Source organism: Lycium ferocissimum, chromosome 3 (assembly GCF_029784015.1).
Source record: "Lycium ferocissimum isolate CSIRO_LF1 chromosome 3, AGI_CSIRO_Lferr_CH_V1, whole genome shotgun sequence".
NCBI classification, from domain to species: Eukaryota; Viridiplantae; Streptophyta; class Magnoliopsida; order Solanales; family Solanaceae; genus Lycium; species Lycium ferocissimum.
The window spans coordinates 14,640,363-14,651,222 of record NC_081344.1 but is presented as its reverse complement, the minus strand read 5'-3'; the positions used below and the strand labels follow the sequence as shown (position 1 = coordinate 14,651,222).

The 10,860-nt window shown below is 34.9% G+C and overlaps 1 protein-coding gene across 1 annotated transcript; it reads left to right on the top strand.

The window, feature by feature from the left end:
- The first annotated feature begins 1,159 nt into the window (after positions 1-1,159).
- LOC132049814 (uncharacterized) lies at positions 1,160-9,092 on the top strand. The gene is made up of 5 exons (XM_059440753.1): positions 1,160-1,388; positions 5,137-6,070; positions 7,129-7,224; positions 7,848-7,984; positions 8,600-9,092. Exons 1-5 carry the CDS (start codon positions 1,177-1,179, stop codon positions 8,778-8,780), a joined length of 1,560 nt encoding a protein of 519 aa, XP_059296736.1. The 5' UTR covers positions 1,160-1,176; the 3' UTR covers positions 8,781-9,092.
- The last annotated feature ends 1,768 nt before the right edge of the window (positions 9,093-10,860 follow it).

Sequence of the window (10,860 nt, the reverse complement as noted above, 5' to 3'; positions counted from 1 at the left end):
CCTCAACCCCAGACACTTACAGACAGACAGTATTAGGTAATCTTCATTTTAGACCCCAAGCTTTATTAGAAAATAATGCTTCAAGTAGAATACAATTCGGAACAAAATATAATTTAATATTTTTTCCACAATCAAATATGACCTTTAGACCACTACCAGAATGTATAATAGATCGACAACAGACATGCTTGGTAGACAATTTATGGATATAACACAATAAGAGAGATAATAAACATTTTGTAGCAACTCTAAATGCACTTTGCCAATATTTCACAGACAAAAATCAAGGCAAAAAAATTAAATATTATGTGGTAATTCATGGCAAGACTAATGGTATTTTTCAAACTTGGATAGAAGTTAAGATATACAAAAACCTCTTTTCAAAGGATTTAATGATTTTACTAAGGCTATGCTAAAAACTTAAAGATTTTATGTCTGAATTCACGATTAAATTAAAAAAAGTTTGAATTGTGTCACATAAATTGAGACAGAAGGAGTAATAGTTAGCAATTCAATGTATTTAAATCATGATAACTTTTTTATTCTGCGAATTAATAATTAGGACATAAATTGAAAAAAAGAAAGTAATAGCTTATGAATACGCAATTAGGACATAAATTGAAAAAAAGAAAGTAATAGCTTATGAATACGCAATTGTGGAGATTGAGGTAGCCTTCCATCTCTTCTTGAGTCTGAGGGTCTTTTGAAAACAATCACCCTCTTCACAAAATAAGGCTAATGTCTTAGGCTATGTCCTCTCATGATCCCACCTGATGAAATTATACTAAGTATGTTGTTGTTATTGTTGTTAGAGATTTAAGTAGTCCAAAACAACTCAAAGAAATTGGCAAAGCATGTAAAATGTTTTTTTTTTTTTTTAAATTAGGAGTAGGGGATTATTACAAAATGAAAAATCAAACCCTCAAAAATAAAATGAAAATTCAAATAGTCAGCCAACTAAGTGAACTAGTAGATTCACCCGCGCCCAAAATGGCGATTTGTGAATAAAACTAGATTTAAATTAGTGGAGATAAAATCCATAGCGAACGACGTCGTTAGTGAGAGTTAAAAATGACTCTAGTAAGTTCGAAGTTAGGTTCTGTTTGGTTTCTCTAACTCTATACTCTCACCACCATAAAACCAACCACCTTTGCTCCCACACGTCCAACTTATCAAATGAAACACACTACTTCATTTCTACTTCTATGTTTCTATACATTCTTAATAATTAGAAACGTATCAGCTTCAATTCATGAGTACAAAAATGAGCAATTTGTTCGAAAATCCAATGCTTTCTTCTTCCATGGAGGAACTGAAGGTCTTTATGCTTCTAAATTGTTATCAAATGCTTCCCCAGATAAACCCCTTGAAGGAAAATCATTTATCAGGTACCTCACGCGCTTGATCTCATACACACGCGCCTGAACAAAGTATACTAGTTTTCAGTTTAATAAATGTCTTCACTAGGAGTTTGGCCGTAGAAACCAATTATTTTTCACTTTATTTGGAATTTTTGTAGATGGAGTTGTGTTTGGTTATAGTTTTTGCAAAAAAATGTTTTGTTTGTTTGTAAAAAAAAAAAAAAATTCAGGAAAAAGTGACGAAGTATCATGGCCAAACGGGTCCTTAATTAGTAAGATTTTTAGTGAAAATAAACTCCTTGAAGGAAAATCCTTAATCACGTACCTCACGCGCGCGCTCTTGTAGACACGCGCCTGAGCAAATAAACAAGTTTTCAGGTTTGTAAATATCATTAGTATGATTTTAGTGAAATTAGCTTGAATAGAATGGAATGGACATAAATAATTCATATTTTTAATTAGTTGATTGATAGATTGATGGATCAAGCTTTATGCTTCTACCTAATATTTACCATCTTATTAGAATCTGCATGCATTATGTTTAGTATATTAAAGATTAAATGGCATAGTTGTTTGGTTGTGTTACGTTGATGGTCAGCATAAAACTGGTCAATTTAAGTTAATTTTATTTAATCATAAGTCTTAAACAATTGTTTTTAAGAAGTGATGTAATCCGTAAATATCAGCTAAGTGATTTTTGTTGAATACTCATTATATTGGTAGTGAGAATTTCGTAAAGCCGACCTAGGGGTGTCAAATAGGCGGGTTGAGTTATATTTGGGCGGGTCAAAATGGGTTGAGTTGGTCATTGATCCCTCAAAAGTTACCTAGGTTGAGATGGGCTAAACAATGGGTCACCCAACTCTTACTAATTTTTAATTATTTGAGTACCTAATTTTTTTTTTCTTTTCTTATGGTCATATATGACAAAAAAATATTACTATAAAAGAAAATATTTTTACAAGATCTCTCATGGGTCAATTTAGGCTACAAATCAACCCAACTTTTAGATGTGCTGGATTGGACGGATCAAAATGAGCTTGGATTGGACGGATCAAAATGAGCTAAGTTAATAAATTGACGGGTCGTTGACTTTCCAAACTTGAGCGAGTTGGGCGAGTCATGATTTCATGGGCCTAATATTTTCACCCCTGAGCCGACCTTAACTAGCTTGGCATTGAGGCTTAGTTGTTGTTAGTCTTGTGGAGTACATGGGGTTTTAAACTGTGAAGTCGTGTCACAAAATGTATGAAACTTCGTGATTTTGATTCCTAATTTTCTATGGATACTCTAATTTCCAGAACAAAGTCAGGGGCAACTATCTTTGTTTAACTTATCTGCTTCTGGAAAAATAGTACTCTGTTATGTTTTAGGTTCTCAATGACAGGGACAAGGATGAAGTTGAGGTGACAGGAATCGAAAACAGAGTTACCTTGAACTGCTGACTATGTTCCTGACCATCCCGAATTGGATCTTCCCTTTGTTTTTAAAACTCTTTTTTTCTGATTTTTACGGTAAATTTAAAAATTGTTATTACAGTTGTTTGATTCTTATGCTGCAACAGGGATTTCCTAGACTGTGCGAATACTTTTATGTAAGTGTTGGACCAAGCTCTACCTGATATTTGTTTATGAGAAGTGCTACTGCTACCTGATTATGTAGAAAAAACTTGCTTATTGATGTAATCAGACATGATATTCAATATCATGAATGACATCTAATCAGCAAGTTGATAAACAATCTTGTAGAAGCAGAACTAGCTAGGCAGAAATTTATTGTAGTTTAAATTAGCCTCCTCTTTTAACCATCTCATTCTCGCTTCCCGTATCTTGTTCTCCACCCAGGCCACCCCCAGCTTGTTCAGGATATCTTCATTTCTAATGCTATCTCTCCTAGGTATGCCCACACATCAACCGCAACATCCTCATTTCCACAACTTTCATCTTCTGAACGTGCGAGTTCTTAATTGATCAACACTCCGCCCCATACAACATAGATGGTCTAACCATTACTCTATAGAACTTGCCTTTAAGTTTTGGTGTCACCTTCACATTACACAAGACTCCGGACGTGAGTCTCCATTGTGAACTACAGGCGTACAAGATATGTCTATGTGACTTTGACTCTGCCTGAGTCATACATTGTCTTCCACCAAGTTTGACCAACTATTAACACAACATTGTATTTTCTCCTTGCTCCAAAAGTACAAGTGAAATAAAAAGGTTTCTTTAGTGCTTACATCATTTAGAGTATTAAGAAACAATCTTCTATTCTGTTCATTCCATATCCTTAAAACAAGACAAGGTGGTGCTGTCTTCCATGTTGCCTTCCTTCCATTTTCCATTCCTCTTCAATCTCCAACTCGTAATTGCTTCCTATGCTGTCCTTGGTAGAACCCAATGATATTTATAAGCAACAGTCCATATATAGTTGTACACTCTGCAATGCAACAAGAGATAATAGTGTCCTCTCTAGACATAAATGTAAACCTTGATGGGAGTTGGTTTACACTGTGTGTGTATAAAAGGCGAAGAGTCTCACTGTAGGAAACTTTTAACTTGTAGATGGTACACCAAGGAACCAGATGCTTCATTGGTGATTGGTGGAATAGGGGTTGACTTGGTTTGTTAGCAAGTGCCCCTCTTTGTGGGTTTTGATTTGTGGGATAAGTTTTGTTTAGCTAATGATAAAAGCAAAAAGGAACTGCAAAATAATAGTGTAATGGGGCCGAGACGTGTTTGTTATTTTTCATTTGGAGCTTGTCATAAATTGTTGAGAATATAATTAACTAAATAAAAGTGTGCTCTCTCTCTGCCTCTCTCTAACAGCTTAAGTTTTTTTGGATGAGATGTTCACACACTTCAACATGGTATCAGAGCAGGGGTCCTGGAATCGAATCTCGCAGCCACCTATTATCAAAAAGAATTTCCACTTGTTGGTCCTTGAAAAAAAAAAAAAAATCAACCCCGCCCGTGAGGGGGCGTCTTATAACATTTTCCCGTTCTATTTCTCACAATTATCATTGCTGCTCGAAGTTATTGTGTTTTGTTTCCTACACTCAGCTTTAGATCTTTGCTTCTAGTATTAATTCTGTGTGGATCATCATGCAAGCATACATCAGCAAGTATCCGTTGCTTGAGGCCTGTACTTGATACAGATGGTCGGATGGCTTGCTGCTGTAGCGGTGTTTAATATAAACTAATGGCAATTTTGAGTACAAGGTTTCAATACTAGTGACCAAATTGTTTTGGTGCTGCTTGATCTATCTCTTTCGTTACCCATTTAGTTGAGAAGGAAATAAACAAGGTAGGAAAACTACCGTATTTGTGTATTTCTGATGCATTTGGTTAGTAGGGAACTTTTCATAAAGCCAGGCAAAAAGAAAGACCGTTGCAAATGAGGTCTTGCAAAAAGATGTGAAATTTGTGAAGGAAAGTTGAAACCAACCAGTTTCTTCTTATTCTGAAGTTCCCTTTCTTCTTCATACAAATTCGTGAAATTATCGTCTTTTTCTTATTTAAGTTTCCTTCACTTTTGCTCTCAAGATACAAATTTTGCAATGCCGAGTTACTCTGTTATGTTTAAAATATTTGCTAACAAGGGTTATGATTACGTTAATAGCTTCTTTAGATCTTGCTCCTTAGCTGGGTATAGTAATTTTAGTTTGAGATTCTAATGTACTAGGCTACTAGCATATTCATTCTACTCTGTTTATGTTCAATTTTCTTCTGTGGACCTTGAGATCCCTACATCACACTTAATCTTGGCATTGCAGATTTGAAGATGTTGTATTTTTAAGGACGAAGGAATCTGCTAATGCAAAAAATGAAATGCAGAGTCGAACTGGGTTGATTGAAACTATCATTCTTGAGGTCAGCGACAGAGAAAAGATTGGAGATGCTTTTTCAAAGTCTAATGCTCTGTGCTGTACTCCAAAACTTGCTCAAGAGAAGTTCTGCACTGTGGGAGAGGTTATAATTCGGCACAACGAAGACAATCCACTTTGGCCAGTACGTATTCAGACTTTTTTTGAAGGAAAGAATCAGGAGGCAAATATGCTTCCCAAATCAGTTGAAATAAATAGTACTGGCATGTATTATCTTTATTTCATGTTTTGTGACCCAGAACTTAAGGGAACGATAGTCAGAGGCAGAACAGTATGGAAAAATCCTGATGGCTATTTACCAGGGAGAATGGTACCATTAATGACCTTCTACGGACTTGCTTCTTTAGCCTATCTTGTACTTGGTCTATTTTGGTTCCTGAGGTTTGTCCAGTTCTGGAAGGATGTCATACAGTTACATTATCAAATTACTGCTGTTATTGGCCTTGGCATGTCTGAAATGGCTCTCTGGTATTTTGAATATGCAAATCTTAATGCCACTGGAAGCAGACCTATGGTGATTACAGTATGGGCAGTCACAATGACTGCTGTAAAGAAGACATTGTCTCGTGTGCTTCTTTTAGTCGTTTCCATGGGTTATGGTGTTGTTCGGCCTACGCTTGGTGGTGTAACCTCAAAAGTGTTTCTTTTAGCCCTAACGTATTTTATTGCTACTGAGGCACTTGAACTTGTGGAGCACTTGGGCAGCATCAATGACTTCTCAAGGAAAACCAGGATATATTTGGTGCTGCCTGTTGTTTTCTTGGATGCATCTTTTATTTTGTGGATATTCTCATCGTTATCGAAGACATTGGAAAAATTACAGGTAAATTTTGGAGTAAAATGATGATTTCCATTGCTTGTAGGATCTTAGCAAACTGTGGAAAAGTGCAATTTTGTTAGCACAGTTCTATGAGTCTCATTTAGATTTGGCAATTTCAGTGGGATCATGATAGCTGGAGAGATTTTATTAACTGTGTATTTCTTTCCAAGATAATCTACAAATGATTTGGAGGCTTTGAACCCTTTTGTGTCAAATCTTCTTTCTTGTTTTCGTCCGTAAAGTCTTGTTTCTTGTTTTTGTCCACAATTTTCTCTATATATGCATGTATCTGTAAATGTGTAATTATATATTCTTTATATATTTTGTTGAGAATATCTTGTTATATATTTTGTGTGTGTGTTCATTATTTCCTTATTTCCTTATTTCTTGATTCATAATGTTAATATATGAACATGTAAATTTTACCCCTTGGCTAAAGAAAAAAGGGTAAACAATAACAGAATGGAAAAGAGTACTCAACCTTCTTGATATAATTAACGGAAAAGGCTCAAATATGCCATCGAACTATCAGAAATGACTCATTTATGCCATTCGTCAATAGTTTGGCTCATTTATGTTATCGAACTATCAGAAATGGCTCATCCATGCCATTTTTCATTAACGCAGGTTTTACAATACCAGATATGACACTTGGCCTCCAATTAGAGGTCCATGTCGTTTAATTAAACCAGCACAAATTTGTGGGTCGGGTTTTAGTTTAATTTAGGATTTAATTTGTGTTGGTTTAATTAAACGACGTGGACCTCTAATTGGTGACCAAGTGTCATATCTGGTATTGTAAAACCGACTTTTTAGAAAAATGGCATGGATGAGCCATTTCTGATAGTTCGATGGCATAAATGAGCCAAACTATTGACGAGTGGCATAAATGAGCCATTTCTGATAGTTCGATGGCATATTTGAGCCTTTTCCGTATAATTAATTTAATTAATCTATTTCTTAATCTTACATTTTAACACGAGACATATTCGGCCTTATTATTGGAGTTCGTGTATTTACTTCATACAGTTATTGATTATCTTGTCACTCTTTAACTGCAGATGCGGAAAAGCATGGCAAAACTTGATCTTTATAGAAAGTTTACCAATTCCCTTGCAATTTTTGTGCTGCTCTCCATTGCTTGGGTTGGCTATGAGGTAATTTAATTTCAAGTTCTGAATACAAGAAGTGGTGTCCAAGTACATGAAATGTGGCTTAACCATTACATCCCTCTCCTAGTTAATGATGGTAAGTTCTACGATACCCATAGGAGTAGTGTCTTTTGGTAAAAATGAAGTAAAGGTACTTGACAGTTGGAATCTTAGTACACTGTGAAGACTTTCTCAGGTCTTCACAGAAAGTACTTGAAGATGTCGGTACATAAGAAAACAGAACTTACATAGCAAAAATGGCAGGTGAGGATATTATATGAGGTAATCTAGTCTAGTTTGTAATTTGCGATGATAGTTTATAGTAATAGCATATAAACTATCATAGGTATCTTCGGTAAGTTAAATATTTGGATACTGTAAGATTCAGTAAATAGAATTTGGGCAGAATATCCTAAGTGGTAAACTAAATTTATAGGGTGGGTGAAAGTAATTCTGGGTAGAGTGTGGAAATCTAAATACCTTTAGGACCCCGTATCATTTTTCATCCCTAAGTTTGACAAGATGAGGATATCCGTTAGTTACCAGTGGCATTTTATTTAATGGTTTTTGCCTGACATGCATGCAAGCTTGATGTTTCTTTTATCTCACTCCATCTAATGCTGGTTCAGCTGTACTTCAATGCAAGTGACCCATTAAGTGAGCTATGGCGAATTTCCTGGATTATTCCAGCTTTCTGGAGTTTGCTTGCCTTTTCGTTGTTGGTTGTAGTATGTATTCTCTGGGCTCCTTCAAGTAACCCAACCAGGTACGCGTTGTAACTTGAGCCCCTCTTTCTTTCTATCAGCCTTTTTGTGAAATGGTTTGACAAAATTGTTGGTATCTGGTGATAACACTATTGAACCTAGTTTATGGTATTGTCATTGTAACCTTGATATGGGCTAAACATTTTTCGTGATTTTCAATGGGTATTGTACTAAATAATATTTTGTGATTGTCGGTGTCTGATTGATCTTCTGTAGCATAGAATGTTCAAGGGATGATACGTATTCGAAGGGATATATCACGGATGATAAAATGAGAAATAGAAGGATTAAGGCAAATTAAATGTCATTACTTAATCTTCCACAAAGTGCGGTCTATGAATGAAAAAAAAAAAAAAGCGTGAACGAATAATAACTATTGTGGTCCAAGTGTTGCAATATAGCTTTATTATTAATAGGTTTATAGAGCTTCTCCGGTATAAAGATTCTGATGTCATTCACTCTGAAGTTCTCCAGAGTCTTTCTGGTTTTTCGATAGTGAAGAAACAATGTGGCTCCTACTTGTGTTGCAGGAATAGCAGACTCATGGTCGATTTGAGTATTGCACTGCAACTAAGTTACTCTTTATTTGCTAAAATATTTTTGCTTGCTGATTTTAGATACGCATATTCTGGGGAGACCGGAGATGATTATGATGAGGAAGCTATCTCTCTCACAACTGGAGTGAGGGTAATTAGTGACTCAGGGACCAAGCTTGAGAGGAAAGAAAAGAAAGGGTCTATTTCAGCAGATCATGTATCTGACCAAAGAGAAGATCCTGAGGAGGACAAGCGCGAGTAGCATCATTTTTAACCCCTCAGGAATGGTAATTGGCTTGTACTTTCAATACTGATGCTCTTACATAATTTGGATGACATGTACAAAAGTGACGGTAGAGGGATGTCAAACATGTATCGGATGTAATTAAAACTTGTACATAATGAAATCTATGTTAGGCCGAATATATATATTCAGCTTCTACGGATCCCTTTTCTTTTTCCTCTCAACTTATTCCCTGGTACTACCATAGACTTCCACGCTCTGCTGTGGCGGCACTGACCTACAAAACGGAAGTCAGCCAGACATGATTGAGTAAAAGTAACTGTATGTGCATATTTAGGACTATCTTGTCCATTTTCTCTTCTTTTCGTTCTTTTGGAGTTCTTGTAGATTTCGTTTCTTTGTTAGGCGATGTTCTTTCTGTCATTATGTATCGTCTCTCTCTGATTGTGTGTTGGCATCTGCGATTTCTAAAGAGGGTCAGAACTTATTAAACTTGCAGTCGATTAGGCTTTATATTGTGGTTGTGGTATGGCATCTTTTCTTGAGGGCTGTCGTGTAAGCACATCTTTAACTAATTTCAGTTAGGAGGAAAGCTAAGGTGAAAAACCTATTGATTCCCACCCCTCTCCCTCTTTTGGAACTTTTATGAGTGGGAGGAATGGGATTCCTCCCCATCAGAAAAAACAAAAAACTCATATACGTATGTTTGATCAAAGCTTTTAGGAAGCTAAAAGTGTGTTTTTGGTAAAAAAAAAATATAAAAAAATAGTGTTTATTTTAGATAGCTAAGGAGTCACGCTTTTTAGAGAAAAAAAAAATGTTTTTTGAAAGTTGAAATTGATTGCTCTATTAATGACAAAAGGTTTTTTCAAATTGATTAGTGAAACATAAATTGCTACTCATCAATTACTAGTAGCCGAACTAATACTCAAATTACAAACTAACAATGGAAGTACAGAATAAAAGATAACAGGGAAACACTAACAGAGGATAAAACGAAGATGAGAGTAGGGCTATCAATGGTTCGGTTCTCGGTTATTTTGAAAATTTTGTACCTTATCATTTGTTCGGTTACTTGGTTACTTTAATATGTATAACCAAATTTTAAATTTTCAAAACCGTTCGTATCATTTCGGTTCCTCTTCGGTTTCGGTACCATTAGGTTAAATTTTGATATTTCTTTAAACGTCACTTAAAACTACTCGACAAACAATTTAGAACGTGTTTTTGAGATACATAATGAAGAAGATATATAACTTTCACTATTTATAATATAACTCATGAATTTGGCGATAGGTTCCTAAAACGGTTCATGAGCAATGAAAGGAGTAAAACACTTTAAAATTGCAAAATCTCAAAACAATATTATTCGGTGGGTGGTAAGAACTAAGAATACACATAAGAAAAAGACAATAAATACTGAAATTATTTTGAGTGTGAAACTCACATTCACTCATTTTTTTTCAAAAAATATATGATCATCATACAGTTCTACACTATATCAAATTTCAAAATAAATTTAAGATGAAATAAATCTAAAATGAGATTAAACATTCATCAAAAGTGAACAAACTTCACAAAAAAAAAAAAAAAAAAAACTAGCCAAAAATAGTTCGTTATTGAATGACTTATTAAACTTTCAACAGTAGTATTAGTACATTCTACAATAAAGTAGGTTGAGGCCTTGTGTATGTATTACTGGTTCCACCCAAGGCCCACTGATCAGAGTGAAATATTTTAAGCTTTACTATTTAATTAAATAAATGCATAAAACTTAAAAATTTAATATATAAGATATACTTGATGCATATATAAACATATACAGTTCGGTTCGGTATATTTTCGATTACTTCTTATAATAAAAAAACCTAATCTATTATTTGGGACGGTTATATCTATACATTAAAGCTTACGGTTTTCTTTGAATAAATTTATTAATCGGTTCGGTTACGTTCGGTTTGATCGGTTATAATCGGTTTTCGAAAACCTCTGACACCCTTAGATGAGAAGACACGGAGACTCAGAAAAGGAGGTGAAGAGAAGCAGACTCTATGACTCAACAATACACATATAATCCATTCTTTCAAATACCTAGTCC